The sequence below is a fragment of the Physeter macrocephalus genome, unplaced genomic scaffold (genome assembly GCF_002837175.3).
Source record: "Physeter macrocephalus isolate SW-GA unplaced genomic scaffold, ASM283717v5 random_49, whole genome shotgun sequence".
NCBI lineage: Eukaryota > Metazoa > Chordata > Mammalia > Artiodactyla > Physeteridae > Physeter > Physeter macrocephalus.
In genome coordinates, this window is record NW_021145339.1 from 54129 (window position 1) to 72694 (window position 18566).

The following is an 18566-nucleotide window of genomic DNA, read 5'->3' on the forward strand; positions in this document are numbered from 1 at the left end:
GAATGAGAGAGCATTTTGACATCACCTAGACCAGTGGTTCCTAGCCTGGCTGCTCATTATCTGGGATACTTAGATTGCTGGTGCCCCAGACCCCATCTCTGGAGATTCTCTTTTGATTTGTCAAAGGATGAGGGCTAGACATTGTTTTTGTAAAAGCTCCCCTAGAGATTCTAAGGTACAGCCAAGATTGAGAAGCATTTCCCTAGAACAGAGGTCTCAAGTTTTGGCACATGTTATAACCACTTGAGGATCTTTGAAAAAATACTGCTAACTGGGATTATGATTTAATTGACCCTGGGATAAGTCTGGGCATCGGGATTTCTAAAAGCTTCCAAGAGCATCTAATGTGCAGCTCAGGATGAGAACCAGTGCCCTAGACCAAGTACTTCATTTCACAGATGGGAACCTGAAGCCCAGAGATGGGAATGTATTTGTCCAAGGTCACACAGCAAATGAATGAATGCAGAGTATTCCTTCTCTCACCTTACAGGGCACAAAGCACCAGACTCCTTTAATTGTATCGCTGATCATTTGCTTCCATACAAATGATCTTATTTGACCCTCTTAACTTATGGTGAGGTACTGGGCAGTCATTTACCCCCATCTTACAGCTGAGGATGTCAAGGAACAAAACTGTCCAGGTGACTTGCCCAAGGTAAAGGCAAGAACCTACAATGCCCAGTTCCTGGTCCAGTGCTCTTTTAAGCCCATCCATTGTCACGTACACATTCTAGAATGAACAGGTCAATGCCATGAGCTGGGTTCCAGGTGTAAAAGGGAGGGACTATGAGGTGACATTCTAGAAGGGTGGGGAGGGTAGGACAGGAGGCAGACGACTGTTCCCTCACAAACAGGGGCTTTAGAGCAGCCATGTCCTATTTCACGTCTCCACAAACTCATCCAGGTCTTCCGCCTTCTGGCCAAGGTGAGAGGGGGCTCCTGGAACTGGAGGGTGTACTCAACTTCCCCTGAGAACCTGCTTCCTGGCTCTGGGGAGGTGGAGGTTCTGCTGGGCATTTTTGGGCTGGACCTGGAGTCAGTTCTCTTGGAAGAAAGCTATTTCAGAAGTCCTTGCCAATAGCTACCCACTTGCTCATTCGCTCATTCAGCAAACACTTCTCCATCACCTGTCTGCATCAGGGACTGACTGGGGCTGTGGCTATGAGTAAAACCTAATTCCCAACCACTGGACAGCCCTCTTGGGCTGCTCTTAACTGCCCCTGATCCCAGTGTTCTGCTCCTATGCCCTGCCCCTCAGGGCCTCCTCCTCAAAGAGACCAAGAATAACATTCCATCCCATTCCTGTCTCTGCAGGTGGGGCTTCGTCTCTGGGCTCATCCCTTGGCCTCTATAATCCCGTAGAGCCAGTGGTCGTAGCCTCTGGTGGACAAGGCCCACTGAGCCAGAAGGCTGAGCAGGCGACACCCATTGCCCAGGCCTGGGGCCTGGCCCTGGCAGTGCCAGAAGCCAGGGGCTGCCCTGGGGGGGCTAGCTGGGAGCCACTGCGGCGGAAGGAGTACAGCCGGTACTGCAACAAATTCCCCCACGCGAGGCAGCCGGAGAGCCTGGGCTGGGAGGATGGCTGCTCCAGAAGCAGAGCTCCCTACCTGGGCGGCCCCAGCAGGCCTGGGCCCCTGCTGCTGTGTGGGCCGCCCTCTGAGCCAGGAGGGAAGGAGGCCGGCTCCCAGCCCGACGTCTGCATCCTTACCTTGGCCATGATGATCGCTGGCATCCCCACCGTGCCTGTCCCAGGCCTACGGGAAGAGGACCTGATCCGGGCAGCTCAAGCTTTCATGATGGCCCATCCAGAGCCAGCGGGGGCTGTGGAGGGGGCACAGCGGCCCTAGTGAGATCCCAGAGGGGCCAGCCTCCTGGTTCCTGCTTGTAGCGGGATGAAATAGCACCAGACACATAGGGTGGCTTCTCCGTATGGTTTTTGGGCAGGCAGGGTTGGTGGTGTCTATGGCAGGGATGCGGATAGGGTGGTGGTTTGAGCCACTCTGACAAACACCGGCCCATCAGGGCCCAGACCCCAGGAAGTTTCCAGAAACCATTAAGCCAGGCCATAGGTCTTGTCAGATTGGTTACAATGAAAATTACCAAGGTAGGAGGCCCTGCTTGGAGAGTGGAGGCTTCTTTTTGTACTGTTTTGGTACTCGATCAAAAGTTCTTGTACAAAGCCCTAGGCAAGGTGACTTTTCCTCTTGCCTTTTGTTCCTGACCCTGCTGAGGGCAGGTGATAGGACCACAGGCAGGGAAGGAAAATTAACTCTTATTTGAGCACCCACTGGGCATCAGGCCCATTACATGCCCACTTACCTTTAATCTTACCAGCGCTCTGGGCATCTCCATTTTTACAGATGAACAAATTGAGGCTTAGAGAGGTGACGTGACTTAAGTCACATGGCTAGTAAAAGGCAGCACCAGGCCTCAAAAATCAGACAGGGAAGATACCAGGATTTGCATGTAATGTCAGACTCCAAAGTCTATTCTTTCCATAGTATTTCCTAAACTGCTTTCTACAAGACAAAAAACTAGACAAATGCTAAAACAGACAACATTCAACTTTAATGACCTCAGGATGGGGCAGGGTGAGGGGCGGTGAGGCTGCGAGCCTGGCTGAGCCGCTGCCTCTGGGGGCCTTTTCCTCTGTGGGTGAGCTGTCATCTCATGACTGGGGAAGCTGTTACCAAGTCCCGACCCTTGATCTCCACTCAGTGTCTTAGCGCTTATCTTAGAGCAGGGGTTACCTGTTTTTATAAAGCCCTTGAGCTAAGAACGGTTTTTACCTTTTGAAAAGGTTGTTAAAAAGGAAAAACAACGAAAAACCAACAAAAAAACCAGAACCAGGAATATACAACAGAGGGTCTACGTGGCCAGCAAGTCTAAAATATTTACTAGCAGGCCCTTTACGGGAAAGGTTTGCTGCCTCCTGTCTTTGGGAACTAGACACATTGTAGGTAGCAGGCTGCAGTGGAAGAGAAAACCTCTGTCCTTCTTCCCTGGAAGGAGGGCCCGTGGAAGTACGACCGTGTGAATGTGTGTGTGGGTGTGTGTAGTGGGGATGTGAGCAGATACTCTGCGGATGAGCACCTCTGGGCGTCGAGGGTAATCAGAGTTGGACCTGCTCATAAGGGCCGATCCAGCTGTCGGCCAGCTCGCGCAGGGTGCTGTACCGCCGTTCAAACTCCTCCTGACTGCAGTGCTGCAGGAGCTGACCCACCTCCTCCGTGAGGAGCGCCACGGCCAAGTGCTTATCCAGGGTCTCACTCCACTTGCTGCCCACGATGTCACCGAGGCTGGCAGCACAGCCTGCCGTCCACTCAGCTGGCAGCATGTCTGGCTGGAGCACCTGGCGGCGGGCGCTGAGCATGGTGAGGATGTGGCGGCAGGGCAGATGGAAGGCCTGGTTAAAGTAGCAGCTGCAGCTGGCTGGGGTCTGGGGCTGCACCCTATGGGTGTCCTCCAGGATCTGTATGTTCACCTTTTCGGAACCAGAGCCGATGAGGTGCGTGGATTTCTGGACCACGGCAAGCTCGCCCAGGCAGAGCTGGGCAGCTGGCCCCGTGCAGATGGCATTAAGGGAGTATTGGATGCGGGCTTCTACCAACTGTTCCACTTTGGGGCTTTCGGGGCTGCCATCCGAAGGGGGATGACTGTTCGGGGGACTCAGGCCCAGGCTGAAACTCGCCTTGCCTCCTGAGTTCTGCTGCAGGTATCGGAGCAGGGCGGTCATGCCTTTTTCCACAGATGGGGTGGTGCCAAAGAACTGGCTGAGGACGTGGGCGGTGACCTCCAGGCCCTGGAAGTAGTGTCTGCTCTCGGCTCGGCTTCTCCAGCGGTGGGCCAGCCAGATGCGGTCGTTGAGCAACCAGTGTGAGTGGAGCTCCGGCAGCTGGGCCGGCGGGATGCAGGTGCTCAGAAGCGTATACAACTTCCTCAGGTTCCCAGCTGTGGCCGAGCACATCGTGCTCTGCAGGGAGGTCAGGAGGACCCTCTCCACGGGCTGTTCGAGGGACAGTTGATAGAACTTGCCCTGGAAGAACTTACAGATGTGGAAGGCTGAGAGCAGGACCTCAGCTGTGGGGAACTCCATAGCGAGGGCGGGCAGCAGGAGGAAGTGGGGATCCACCAGGATGGTACAGACTCTCTCCCATGCTGGGTTAAACTTCTTGAAGGCCTGGAACATCTGGGCCAAGCCTTCAGCATCCTCCTTGGCAGGAATGGCGAAGTAGACTGCCCGGGCAAGATGACCCTCCAGCTGCACCCGAGGTCCATCCACCAGGAAGGTATATAACACCTTGCCCCTTGGGTTATAGGTCCGGTGGATAAATAAGATTTCAGGAAAATGGGCAAAGACCCCCTGCATAAAGCAGCTTTGATAGTTGAGGGCGTCTAACTGGGCAGTCTTGCTAAGCTGATAGAGCAGCAGAGGTGGGCTTGGGTCCTCAATCAGGAGCTCATTCAGCATTGTCAGGGCCATGGGGGAGATGGGAGATGTCTAGATGCCAAGGTCAAAATATCTGCTCTGCGGGGCTGCTGTATGGAAGGCTCTCACTCTCTCTCAAGCTCCAACTAAGTTGAGGCTTGAGGCCGGACTGTAGTTCCCAGATCTTGCTCCAAAGATGGGCCTATGGAGAGGAACAGAGGTTTAAGGAGGCAGTAGGGGCTTGGCTCTTCAACTACACATCCAGACAACATTTTATTGCTGATACTATGTATCAGCACTGTTCTGGGGGATATGCAATAAACATGTAAACAAACAAGGATATATCAGATAATGAAGCTTACAAAGACCACAAAACAGGGTAATAGTAAGCTGGAGGAGGGAAGGATACTTCAGCCAAAGTAACCAGTGAAGTCCTCTCTAGGGGGTGGTGGGAGGATGACTTGGAGCTGAGAGCTAATTGATAAGAAGCCAGCATGGAAAGATTTGGTTCCATGAGATTTAAATGAGTGTGAAGGCCAGAGCTGCCTTTTTTTTTTTTTTTTTTCCCTTAAAGAGCATTTTAAATATTTGTATTGCACTTTATATTTACAAATTACTTCTTGGCCTCCATTCTTTCATTGGTCCTGGTATATACAAGAGAACTGCCATTGCCCCAAACTTGCTGGGTGATCTTGGGCAAGTCAGTGACCTCTCTGAGCCTCAATCCCTCAACCATAAAACGGGGTTAACAAATGTTCATAGTCTCTTCTCCCTCTACGTAAATCCCTCTATTAACTGCAATACTATGTTCACATGTTTCCTCTATTTAGCCCCCAAACCGGGTTACTCTCTCCATTTTACAGATGAGAAACTGAGGCTCAAAGAGGTTAAGTGACGTGCCCACCATTACTCTATAAGTAGCTGGAAGCTGAGTCTTTGGCTCGGGATTCTGGCTGCTTTCCACGGTACCTGAGGTTCCCAAACCAGACAGAGAGAGGATGTGGCCTCTGACCTCTCACCTCTAACCCGGGTGGGAGGATGTGGATGTCTGACGTTCCCATTCGGAGTCTGGCCGGAGCCAGAAGAGAAGTCAACCTCCCACCCCTTTGGGAGCTGTGTCATGGTGACTGCGGTCACCAGCTGCCTCACACCTCCACCCCTTCAGAAATTACTCACCCACAGCTTGGCCCCGTCGCCATTTCTCCCTATTTGACCCTGCCTCTGACTCTGACTGACCTCTGGGCTCACCAACCGCGGCGCCAGCTTCGCCGTGACTCTGGCCAACGGCCTGAGGAATTCGCTTCCGGTCTTTGGCGCTCCGACCAACCGTAGCCCGACGACTCGTGGGAGGGTGCCGTTACCAGAGTTACGAGGGGCCCGGCTGGCGGCCACCAATGAAAGCCTGAAGACACTAGCATCCTGGCGAGTCTGAGCACTGAGGCTGAAACTTTGGAGCCTCACGTGTGGGAAGAGCACAGGAAGGGTGCGTTACTATGGAAACTCCCTCCGAAGCCAAAAAAAGAAAAAATAAATAGCAGTGTTTCACGGATTTTTTTTTTCTGGTCAAATTACAAAACCCCAGGAAGGTAGGAAGGGGTGCCTATGTAATGGTACAGTGTCTTCTGCCTTATGGGGAAACTGAGGGCCAGGTCTTAAATTCTGCCTCTCCAACAGGGGTCAAGGGGCCCAACTCTTGGAATTAAAGAGACCCAGATCCTGAGAGAGCTGAACTCCGGTGTTGCCCAGCCCAACCCCCTCCAGTATTTTGCAGGCGAGCTCCAGCACAGCGCTGTGACTGTTAAGGTCATCATTTGACCTCGGTTCCCCTGAGGATGGCTCTTGGAAAGCTGGGTGGCTACCAGGCTTTAGGTGATTAAGACTGCAAACTACCAACAACAAAAGCCTGTGTCGGTGCTTAAAACTGCATTGAATCTAGAGGGGAAATTGGAATTGGAACAGGCCAACACACCAATTTTTACAGATGAGGAAACTGGGGTCAAAGAAATTAGGGAGTTGCCCACAGTCTCCCAGCAAGTTGAGGGCAGTCAAGTCTCAGACCCAGGTTTCTTCCCTCCCAATCTATCTGGCTTCTTCCTGCTAGAATATGAGGCAGCCTGAAATCAATGTTGAAGGCTCGGTTTCAGGAAGAGGGTGAAGTAAGGGGCTGATTGCTACTCAGTGAATCTGAGGCATCAGGCTCCGTTTGGTTCCACAACCCCCATCAGATTCCTTCCCTGTTCAGGCAGAACGCATTTCCCCTGCTTCTTTGATTTTATGTAAAAAACAAAAACAAAACAAAAACTTTAATATGAATAAAAATAGGTACAAATAACAAATTCTTTGTAAAGAGCAGCAACAGCCAAGGATGACCCTCCTTCCTTTTGTCCCTGAAACCAGGCTCTTTTATCAGGTCCGTTTTATCTCACCCTAACCTGGGGCAGGGTTTCATCTCTATGTAGTGAATAAGATCTAAATTCAGGGGTTGAGGGAGAACGAGGGACGACCCTTCAGCATGGAGATAACTTTGGCCTTGAACAATGAATGAGGCTCCCGAGGAAAATCAAAGGTAGGGCAGAAAAGGGGTAGATTCAAAGGACTGTCACATAGTGGGGTTCTTCTTCTTCCTGTTGGAACAATTTTCCTCACCCTACCTAGGAAGACACTGGTTAAAACGCTGACCCCTAGCATGTCCTGCCCGCTTTGAGCTCTCAGACTCCCAGGGAGAGTGGTCTGTGGCCCACTGCGCCAGTGCAAGTGCTTCATTCGTGAATTGTGGCTCCAGGAGGAGCGAGTCCCTCCCCTTCCTCCTGCTTTCCCCAGAGGAAAGGGAGGCGGCCCACATCCTTGAAGTCCCCCGGCTGCTGACTGAGCTCAGGAGGCTGGCAGGGGGCCGCCCAGATGTCCACAATCTTGCGCAAGGTGGAACAGCGCTCCTCCAGCTCTGGTCCCTCGCTCTGCATCAGCAGGTTCGCGAGCTCCCTGCTTAGGTCCTGAATCATGTCGTTCCGTCCTCTCTCCCCTGGCTGGCCTGCGTTCGGCAGCAGGACAGGGTCCCGGAGCTCCCCGCTGGGCCCGAGGAGGTGCTGGTACCTCTTCTGCCACCGGCGGCACACCATGGCTTCGCCCACGGGCCTCTGGCTGGTGTGCAGCAGGGCCAAAACGTGCCGGCACGGCAGGCGGTACCGCTGTTGAAAGGAGCAGCTGCAGCTGCAACCGTCTTTGCTCGCCTGGTGGGAGTCCTCTAGCAGCTGCACGTCCACGGAGCAGCCAGCCACGCCCACCAGGTGCGTGGAGTTCTGCGCCACCGCCCACTCATTGTGGCATAGCTTGTAGGCCAGATCGGAGCCACTCTGGAGTAAGGAGTCTAGCATGCCGCCCTGGGAGGGCTGCCCCTGGGGCTGCTGCTGCGGCGCCTGCACCTGCTGTGGCTCTGGCTGTGCCTCTTGCATGGGCAGCCTGCTGAGGCTCCCTCCGCAGATTCCAGAAGCCTTCTTGGACTTTGGTGCCTTGCTTGCTGACCGGGCTCTCTTTAACCTGGGGGGAGCAGTGGGCAAGTTCTTCAAGCCTTTGGTGTTGAAGAAGTCTATGTAATCCACAAAGCGGAGGATGCAGTCCAGCAGGGACTGCTGTTCCCGGAAGAGGCTCGACACCTTGCTGGTGACGACGTCCAGGCTGTCCATGTAGGTGTTACAGGCGTGCAGGCCCTTCCTGACGTGCATGTACCACAGCAGTTCACAAGAGAACCAGTGGGCCTGAAGGAAGCTGAAGAGCTGCTCGTCGAGCAGGGCTTGGGACATCTGGCAGAGATTTTGCAGGCTGTCCTCGGAAGTGACAAACACGGCCTCCCGCAGGGCTTCCTTCATGAGCCTTTTAAAGGATGGATCTGCTGAACTACGATGCAACTTCTTCTCCAAGAGTCGGGTGGTGTGATAGATGGAGAGGAGGATGCGGGCGGCAGGGAAGATCTCCTGCAGGATGGCTCGATGAGGGAAGGACGGGTCCACGAAGACCACCTTGACCTTGGGCCAATCTGAGTTGAACTCTGTAAAGATACTCAGCATCTTGGCCACGGAGGTGGCTGTCTCGGCCTTGAGCACTGCAAAGTGTACCACCCGCCCCTCTCGTTCCTTGCTCTCCACCAAGAAAGCGTAGAGGATGTGGCCCTGGGCATTCTCCACCCGGTGCAGCAAGAGATTCTCAGGGAAGCGGATGAAGAGGTTGCTCATCTTGCTGCTCTGGAAGCTGAGCCTGTCCAGGTCTTGGCTGCCGCCCACACTGAAGGAGGCCATGGAACCCACATCCACCTTAAGAAAGTTCTTCATCACTTTGGCTATCTTGGCCAGGTCAGAAGGAGTGATGCCCTCCTGCTCTGGCTTTGAGGGTGTTTGGACCTTATCTAAGCAAAATGATGGCTCAACCGGGGACTTCTCAGCTGTGCCAAGGTCTTTGTTGATCGTGGGCTGTGCAGGCTGGAGTTTCTTCTGAGATTTGCCAGTGGCGTCTCCTCTAGGACCCGCAGTTTTGGAGTCAACGTGTATGTGCTGTGTGTTGAGTTCACTGATAAATAGTCTATCCAGTTTCTCATTGTACTGCAGGAGCAAGTATGCTGGGCACATAGCCGCCGCTGCTGTTCTCTTCCTGTTTGACTGGGTCCGAATACAGACAAATTTCACCTGCACATATCTAGGGAAGGCAGAGGTGAAAATGAAAAAGGTGCTGACCACCCCCTTTCTCTTACAAGTCAACGCCCTGCAGGGACTAATAGCAGCTGATACAGTTCCAGGAGACCACAGTGCAATACAGGATGTAGGAAAGGTTTACGTTTTCTCTCCAGTCCCAAAGTATTCAGGTCTTTCTTCAAGACCCCATCCAACTAAAACACCCTTCATGTTCATCTACAGAAGTTCTAAGCCCCAACTCCTTTTATTTACTCTCATTTTCCCAACTGTAGTTGTCAACAATTTGATCTGAGGCAAAGATACAAGGGAAAATAGATAAGAGGCAGCAGCAGAGCTGGTTACTCACTGTGTAATGTGAGTGGCCCCTCACTCCTGCCTTTAGGGAGCCATTGCCTTCTCTGCCTTCTCCTCTAGGCAGCAAAAATAAAAGAGGCCTCAGGGGTTAGGGTGTATCTGGGATCTGGGCTCACCGTTGACTTAAAGAAAAATGTCCACATCCTAAGAGAGTGAGAACCCCTGGGCTAGATGACCTTTAGGATCCTGCTAGCTTTGCCTTTCTAGGCTGAAAGTGCTGATTCAAAGGAGAACAGTAATTAAATTGAATATCTGCTCTTTTCCCCTTCCTATCCTCATTCAACCCATGCTTCAAGGCCCAAACCAGGCCCCACCTTCTCCAGGAAACCTTTATGGAGGCCCTCAAGCCACAGTAATTGCTCCTTACTTCAGATTCATAGCATTTATTTAAAGGAAAAGGCTTAGCAGATTTTCTGGGTAGCGGTAGTGGTTAAACAGTGGATATGCTGGAAGCTGACTCTCTGGATTTGAATCCAGGCTCTACCACTCAGAAGCTGTTTGACCTTGGGCAAGTTACTTCACCTCTCTGTGTGCAGAGTAACTGCACAACTCCTCATCATAAAATGACATTAATTAGGGTTGTTATGAGAATTAAATAAGCCACAGACCTAAGATTTAGCCCAGAGCCTGGTTCAGCCTTTCATTTATTCTAAATAAAAGTCATCTACTGTTACTACAGCTCCTAAGCCTTGTGACCTCTTCTTGGGCATTTATGCAGTGTCTTTCCAATTGGATGGGGTTGTTTTCAAGTGGCAAGAGCAAGTCAGTCCTCAGTGTATTCCAAGCACCTAACACCACTGTTGTTCCTTCAGCAGATGCTTGTCAAAGATGTGCTGGATGAATGACTCAGGGACCACAGGTGGGCGGGACGGGTCACACCCCTGCCTCCTCAGAGAGTGTCCTAACCCAAAGATCCAGGAAGTGGGGGAAAAAAAAATCTCAGCCCCTGGCATGACATGACACAGCATGGGCATCTCACCAACCCCCTTCCAAACACTCTGGCCCAGCTGGTCCTGTTTGCTCATCCTGTGGGGCAAGCTTAGAAAAATAGGATGTCACGCCTGAAATAACAGGGCGGAGGGGCCTGAGGCTGAAAATGCCTGCACTTGGGGTGTGCGCAGTGCTGGGGCGGCAACACCGTCCCTAGCTCAGGGAGCAGCCCAGTAGTACAGCAAGGCCAGCGAGGGGTGACCGCGGTGCAGCCTCTGCCTAACTCTTCCGCCTGTTTTCCACTGCCCCAACTGTCTTGTTTTATTGTACCCTAGAAAGACACACTGTCTACTACTTCCCATGTTCACTACACTGTGTCTCACCTCTGTGCCTTTGCTCGGGTCGTCTTTCTGTCTGGAATGCCCTACCCATCTGTCTTCATCTCAGAGCTAACTCATCCTTCAGGACTACGTGCAACTACCATCTTTCCTAGGATGCCTCCCCCAAGCCCTCAGATTGGGCCCTACCCTTCTGCTGGCTCAACATCTTAGCATAGATCTTAGCTCATCACTTTATATTGACTTTATGTACTCATAGTATATGCTTGTTAACCCACCTTTTTTTCCAAAAAAAAGATACTGGTGAGTGCCAACCATAAAGCTCTTTCCACCTTTGCTGGTTCTGTTAATGACTGCACCTCCCAGGGTGGAGACATTGGCATTCTTTTTAATTCCTCCTTCTCCACGTCTATATCCAGTGTGGCAAGTCTTTTAAATTCTTTCTTCCCACTATTACATATATCAAGAATTATTATATGCCAGGCTACATGTAAGCCCCTTACATGCATCCTTTTACACTAAGAAAAGGGTTCTATCATCCACATTTTACAGATGGGGCAACAGGCTTAAAGAGGTTCTCAAGGATGAGAATATGGGATTTAATCCTCCAGCTAAAACTGGACGACCTGGGATTTGAACTAAGCCTGCTTGGCTACAGTCTACGTAGTTAACCATTATGCTGCCTGTCTTCTTTCAAAATACTTCTCCCTCTCTGAATTCTCATTTTTACCCTCCTCAACTTGACCCTCAACGCTTTGATTGTTCAGGTTCAATAACTTCCTTAAAGATCTCTAAACATCCTGTCCTTGTTTGGTGCGTGATATGCATCATGCACGTCAAACTTAAAGGGTACTAGGTTGGCCTTCCCTGGTGGCGCAGTGGTTGAGAGTCCGCCTGCCAATGCAGGCGATGCGGGTTCGTGCCCCGGAGCGGCTGGACCGCTGAGCCTGCGCGTCCGGAGCCCCTGCTCCGTGACGGGAGAGGCCGCGGCAATGAGAGGCCCGCGTACCGCCCAAAAAAAAAAAAAAAAAAGGGTACTAGGTTAAAGCCTCTGTTATTTTTTCCTGCTTCCCTTAATCTTTTTTTTTTTTAATTTTAATTTAAAAAGTTTTTCGCTGCGCCATGCGCCTTGCAGGATCTTAGTTCCCTGACCAGGGATTGAACCGGGGCCCTCAGCACTGAAAGTGCCGAGTCCTAACCACCGGAACGCCAGGGAATTCCCCTGCTTCCCTTAATCTCTGGTATTGAGTATAATTTACACACAGTGAAATACACAAATCTTTTGTAAGAATTCTTTGAGCACTGTAGTAATTTTAATCTTTATTTATTTCTATCTCCCAGGTGAAAGCATAGACTCTCTTCAAGACAGGGATGGGGTTTTACACTTTTCTGAATCTCCCTTAGTGCTTACATCCAAGTGTGCTCAGCCAGGATCTGGAAGAAGGTAGTCAGCCAGTCTTGCTTCCTTTCGATGTACTCTGTACATGTACAATGTACTCTCTACCTGGACTGTGCCCCCAGTGTACTCCCAGTGCCTGGCACTGCACCTGGCACAGACTAGGTGCTCTGAACACACATCCTGAATGAACATTAAATGAGTGATTGCATGACACAGAAAATTCTCCTTATAACATGAGCAGCACATTAGGAAGATCACTGGGAGAGTTCTGTCAGGTGACTTGGCTTCTATCCTAGCACTATTACTAACTATAACTTTGGACAAGTCCTTTGTTTAATTTCAAACATTTACTAAATCCGGCTATGTACCAAACACTATACTAGTCGCTCAGAAGGCTACAGAGACAAATTAGATAGTCTCTACTCTCAAAGTCTAGTGAGCAGAGATATTATTACATAGATGGCCAGTAAAGCCAAAACTAAGTGAATGGTTAAATAGAGGTACAAGCAATATACCTATAATTGAATAAAGAGTGATTTACCCTGACTATAGGGATTGGAACAGATCTAAAGCTTTTGATTAATTTCACATAAGATTTGTGTCCTTGTTGCATGTAAATTGCACCTTGAGCAATGAACAGAATTTTTGCAGGTGGAGTCAAGCCATTTTAGACAACATAACCTGAGTTAGGAACAAGACTCTGGAGCCAGAAGATCTGAGTTTAAATTCCAGCTTTACCACTTAGCAATGTGAACTTGGACAAGTCACTTCACTTCCTCTCAGCCTCCAATTCTTATCTATAAATATAGAAATAACAAGAGTACTGATCTATGAATAATCAGTACCTGATCCAAGAATAATCAGTACCACTAAAAGTGAATTCATTTAAAAGGCTGTGGCAGACAGAGAAAGATAACTACTATATCATATCACTTATATGTGGAATCTAAAAAATACAACAAACTAGTGAATATAACAAAAAAGAAGTAGTCTCACAGACATAGGGAACAGACTAGTGGTTAATAATGGGGAGAGGCAAGCGGGGAGGGAAAATATAGGGGGTAGGGGATTAAGTGGTACAAACTATTATGTATAAATAAGCTACAAGGATATATTGTACAACATGGGAAATATAGCCAATATTTTATAATAAGCATAAAAGGAGTAAAACCTTTGAAAATTGTAAATCACTATATTGTACACCTGTAACTTATATAATATTGTACATCAACTATTCTTAAATTAAAAAAAAAAAAAGGCTGTAGCAGGATCGGTTGGTGGCCAACCCAACATCCCTTAGCCCCCTCCTCCTTCCTTCCTTCCTAACTGAAGGCCAATTATATTCGGGTTGCCATTCCTCTCCCACATAGCTAAGTGCTTCGGGGCTACTCTAAGCTAATTAAGGTTATCTCATTAGGAATGGCCATGGACACCGGCCCAATTCTGCACAAAGAAACATGATAGGAAATCTGCAGAAAACCAAGGCAGGCATTTTCTTCTGGATGTGACTCCTACATTTGTGCCATGTGGCGAGCCATCCTGAGGGCAAAGCTGAGACCTGAGGATGGCAGAGTGGAAGGAAGGGAAAAAAGCCTGGGCCGCTGAAACAATCACCTTCTCTGGGCTAAGAAATAAAGCATTTTGAGTCAGAGTTTTCGGTTAATTACAGCCAAAAAAACTTCGCCAGAAACCACATTTCACAGGAAATTAGTGGGAAAAAAGATTTGAGCAATCTTTTAAAAAATGAGACAACAATTATGAAAATATTATATTTAATGAAATTTAAGTTATATTGGCAGCTATCTGCCAATTCTTAGAATAATCAAAGAACCACTTAAAGCATCAACTTTTTTTTTTCTTGGTATATCTCCCCCAAACACTCTGATACTTTATCTCCTGTCTTCCTTTTGCAATATGTAAGAGTCAATTTTACGAAAACATTCCTGGGCTTTATCACGTTTCCCAAGGGCCTAATTTAATTTTTTGCTATGCAAATCCTGTGCTTTTCACATCTGTACATATCATTGTCCTGCTGATTTCCCTTCTCCATTTGTCAACTGGCATAAGGCTGCAGGTGATGTAAGGATTTCTCTATCAATACTTTTAGGGACTTCACCAAGTCCTACAGCTCTTTCAGTTTGCAATCAGTTTTATTTGCATTGTATAATCCTTATGTTTACCACATCTATTCATTTGCCAGAAACTCACTATCATAGATGTTGATGGAACCGGTAGGATGAGCAGGAAGGAATGACTAAGTAGTGACTAATTTTAAAAGTGGCTAGTTTGTTAGCAAGATTTGTGCTTTCCTACAGAGCCCTGTGATTAGTGATACATGGAAAAATGAAAACTCAGATAACAAGGGTTTAGTTCAAAGTGTGTGATGAGGATTAAACAAAACAATGTCTGTAAAGTTCTCAGCAGAGTGTCTGGAACATGTTCCAAAAAAGTATTCAAAAAAGGTAGCTATTAAACTGAACAGCAATGGAGAGAGACATTGGAATACTTCACGGTTTGAAGACTATCAATCCCCCAAAGACATAACAAAAAGAAAAACACAACAGCCATATGTAAAAATATGGGAAGGGAAACTGGGCATAAAATCACAGAATCTCTCAGTCAGTTGGGACTTTGGGTCATTTAGTAGTACCTCCCACAACACATTTTTCTGACTCTTAAAAATACCGGGGCTTGAACTTCCCTGGTGGTGCAGCGGTTAAGAATCCGCCTGCCAGGGACTTCCCTGGTAGCGCAGTGGTTAAGAATCCGCCTGCCAATGCAGGGGACACGGGTTCAATCGCTGGTCCGGGAAGGTCCCACATGCCGCGGAGCAACTAAGCCCGTGTGCCACAACTACTGAGGCTGCACTCTAGAGCCCACGAGCCACAACTACTGAAGCCCATGCGCCTAGAGCCCGTGCTCCGCAACAAGAGAAGCCACCGCAATGAGAAGCCCATGCACCGCAAGGAAGGGTAGCCCCCACTCACCACAATTAGAGAAAGCCCGCAGGCAGCAACAAAGACCGAACACAGCCAAAAATAATGAATAAATAAAATAAAATTTATTTTTTTAAGAAAAGAATCTGCCTGCCAATGCAGGGGACACGGGTTCGAACCCTGCTCCGGGAAGATCTCACGTGCTGCGGAGCAACTAAGCCCGTGAGCCACAACTACTGAGCCCGTGAGCCATAACTACTGAAGCCCGCGTGCCTAGAGCCCATGCTCCGCCACAAGAGAAGCCAACGCAATGAGAAGCCCGCACACCGCAACGAAGAGTAGCCCCCGCTCAACGCAACTAGAGAAAGCCCGCGTGCAGTAACGAAGACCCAACGCAGCCAAATAAATAAATTAATTAAATTTTTAAAAAATACCGAGGCTTCCCTGGTGGTCCAGTGGGTAAGACTGTGCGCCCCATGCAGGGGGCCCAGGTTCCATCCCTGGTCGGGGAACTAGATCCCGCATGCTGCAAATAAGAAGCCCGCATGCTGCAATGATGATCCTGCATGCTGCAACTAAGACACGGGGCAGCCTAAATAAATAAATGTTTATTTATTTATTTATTTAAGGAAAAAAAAAAAACCCTACTACTTTCCATCATGTACTACAGTTATGACTTTGGCAAATATTTACTGAGCACTATGCTTCAGCAACTACATGTATTTTATTTAATCTTCACCACATCCTCCTCATTTTACAGAGGATGAAACTGTGTCATGGAGATTAAAAGTCTTGCCCAAGGTCAGGGTTAAAGCCTGTCTTTCTTTTTTTTTTGTTTTTTTAAAAATATATATTACTATTATTATTATTTTTTTTTAATTTTTGGCTGTGTTGGGTCTTTGTTGCCGTGCACAGGCTTTCTCTAGTTGCCGTGAGCAGGGGGCTACTCTTCATTGCGGTGCACGGGCTTCTCACTGCGTTGGCTTCTCTTGTTGCGGAACATGGGCTCTAGGCACGCGGGCTTCAGTAGTTGTGGCTCACAGGCTCAGTAGTTGTGGCTCGCAGGCTCTAGAGCACAGGCTCAGTAGTTGTAGCACATGGGCTTAGTTGCTCCGCGGCATGTGGGATCTTCCCGGACCAGGGCTCGAACTCATGTTCCCTGCATTGGCAGGTGGACTCTTAAGCACTGTACCACCAGGGAAGCCTGTCTTTCTGACTTCAGAGCTCTCACTTTTTAAGCTGATATGCCAGCCTCTCCTGAACTTCAAGGAATCGTGAACCCCCTTTACATCTCCCATAGGCAATCCTGTAACCTCTGCATTAGTATTTTCAAATGGCTTATTTTATTTTTTTGGCCGCACTGCGCGGCATGTGGGATCTCAGTTCTCCGACCAGGGAAGTGCAGAGTCTTAACCACTGGACCTCCAGGGAAGTCCCCTCAAATAGTTTTCTTTAAATCAGCTCACTTTATTTAATAAGGATCTTTATGTTTAGATAGTAACATAAATACTTAATATTAAAATCATCTCACCTGACCACCAGTAGTTGCGGGAAACACTGTGCTCTGCTAAATTATCCCCTGAAGACTTTTCCCCCACCTGCCCTCCAGTCCCACAAGAGAAGCGCTCATTCCACACATCCGTACATCACTCAAAAAGCCCAAGTTGGGCTTCCCTGGTGGCCCAGTGGTTGAGAGTCCGCCTGCCGATGCAGGGGACACGGGCTCGTGCCCCGGTCCGGGAGGATCCCACATGCCGCGGAGCGGCTGGGCCCGTGATCCATGGCCGCTGAGCCTGCGCGTCCAGAGCCTGTGCTCCGCAACGGGAGAGGCCACAACGGTGAGAAGCCCGCGCGTCCAGAGCCTGTGCTCCGCAACGGGAGAGGCCACAACAGGGCAAAAAAGCCCAAGTCAGTGTGCTCTGCACAGAGCCAGTATCCAACACATGATCCAAGAAGATCCTTTACAACATCCCACCAAGCAGTCACCCCTCTGTGCTAAAGGCCTGAGCTGCGGCACATTATCATCCTCAAGGGTAGAGCCCACACTTTACTCATCTTTTTACCCCAGCTCAACGCCTGCGGGTAAACCTGTTTACCACTTACCTCTTACTAGAAGTTTGTTGAATGAATCAATACTGGAACATTGTTACAACCCAGTGGTTAAGTAGGGGACTTAAGAGCTCTGGCAATAAACAGGCTGGGTCTGACCTTCAGTTCTAACACCTTGAAGCTTTCTTATAGTTTCTTGAAATCTTACCCCACTCCCTGCTTCTACTTGCCCACTCCTTTCTGCCCATTCTCATTTTTCTTGGCTGTAACTGTATGAAAAATTTGGACTTCCCTGGCTCCCACCAGGTGATTTTGGGCGGGAGGGTGCTTTTTTTGTTACAGGTTCTCATATTACTTTCCAAGTCTTGACTACCTCAGGCACTGCCCCTGGCCTTGCCTTTACTGTATCCAGCCTCTCTCCTCCCTTTTGCTCAAGAATGTGGAACTAGGAGGTAACAGCCTTCAAAGAGTTACATAATGAAACTCTGAGCCTTAACATAAAGCAGAAAGGCAGAACTTTCAGTCCTCTTAACATTCAACTTCTCCTGGCTGTTTCCCCAACTGCACAATAATATTATTATAATGGCAATACTATTTATGGAATATTTTCTATGTACTAGGCCCTGCGGTACACATTTTACATGTATTAACTCATTTAATGGAAATAAAACCTACTTCTGACAAGGAGATTCAGAGGACCAAGTCAGAGAAGGAGGTGAATGTGCTTTGTAAACTGTGGCTGTTTTCTCCTCATCAAGAACCTACACTGGTATTAAGTGTCAGCCAACACCCTGACTCTACCCACCAGACTACAGGTCCCTGTCATTCCCCACCTGGCACCCTAGACTTTTCCTTCGGCACTCTTACTACTATTTTATTTTATTTATTTTTTGGTTGCATTGCACAGCTTTCAGGATCTTAGTTCCCTGACCAGAAATTAAACCCGGGCCTTTGGCAGTGAAAGCGTGGAGTTCTAACCACTGGACAGCCAGGAATTCCCTGTTACAACTATTTTAAAGAAATCATTATTTCTGTGATTAGAGTTCAATATTTGTCTCCCTGACTGGAGGGGAAGCTCCATGAGGGCAGGGACTCAATTTATCTTTTCAACACTGTGTCTCAGACACTAGCATGGAGAAAATTTTCAGTTAACAATTGGTAAAATCAATGAATTAAAGGGCTCATACAATGGAATAAGTGATGCGGAGTAATCTCCAAAATACGCTGACAAGTGAGAAAAGCAAAGGTGCAGAATGATGTGTATGAATAGTATGCAGCCACCTGTGTTAAAAAAAAAAAAGGATGCATATGTACACACAAGATGTTTGTTCAGCTCATACAGCTCAATATTAAAAAAGCAAACAACCCAATCAAAAAATGGGCAGAAGACTTAAATAGACATTTCTCCAAAGAAGACATACAGATGGCCAAGAAGCACATGAAAGAATGCTC

General features: G+C 48.7%; 3 protein-coding genes across 6 annotated transcripts in view; 1 reads left to right on the forward strand and 2 right to left on the reverse strand.

Annotated features, from left to right (window-relative positions):
* Position 1: 1 nt before the first annotated feature.
* Positions 2–2279, forward strand: SPATA25 (spermatogenesis associated 25). The gene is made up of 2 exons (XM_007115515.4): positions 2–925; positions 1315–2279. Exons 1-2 carry the CDS (start codon positions 871–873, stop codon positions 1845–1847), a joined length of 588 nt encoding a protein of 195 aa, XP_007115577.2. The 5' UTR covers positions 2–870; the 3' UTR covers positions 1848–2279.
* A 286-nt stretch (positions 2280–2565) lies between these two features.
* On the reverse strand, positions 2566–4506 carry ZSWIM1 (zinc finger SWIM-type containing 1). The gene has a single exon (XM_028483657.2). The coding sequence runs from the start codon at positions 4481–4483 to the stop codon at positions 3113–3115; it is 1371 nt and encodes a 456-aa protein (XP_028339458.1). The 5' UTR covers positions 4484–4506; the 3' UTR covers positions 2566–3112.
* Positions 4507–4520: 14 nt separating this feature from the next.
* ZSWIM3 (zinc finger SWIM-type containing 3) overlaps positions 4521–18566 on the reverse strand; it is a 21913-nt gene continuing 7867 nt past the window's right edge. For 2 of the 4 annotated variants that reach the window (XM_055082254.1, XM_028483631.2), the window contains one exon: positions 4521–9112. In XM_055082254.1, coding sequence (XP_054938229.1) covers positions 7189–9112 — 1924 coding nt within the window. In that variant the 3' untranslated portion in view covers positions 4521–7188. The remainder of the gene's footprint in view (positions 9113–18566) is intronic. The other 2 variants (XR_008616510.1, XR_008616509.1) reach the window with 2 other exon arrangements.

Excerpts from the sequence above, each read along its gene's own strand:
- SPATA25 (XM_007115515.4), top strand. The coding sequence starts at position 871 with ATGTCCTATTTCACGTCTCCACAAACTCATCCAGGTCTTCCGCCTTCT. Across the intron at positions 926-1,314 it reads TCTTCCGCCTTCTGGCCAAG|GTGGGGCTTCGTCTCTGGGC; the intron begins GTGAGAGGGGGC and ends CTGTCTCTGCAG.
- ZSWIM1 (XM_028483657.2), bottom strand. The coding sequence starts at position 4,483 with ATGGCCCTGACAATGCTGAATGAGCTCCTGATTGAGGACCCAAGCCCA.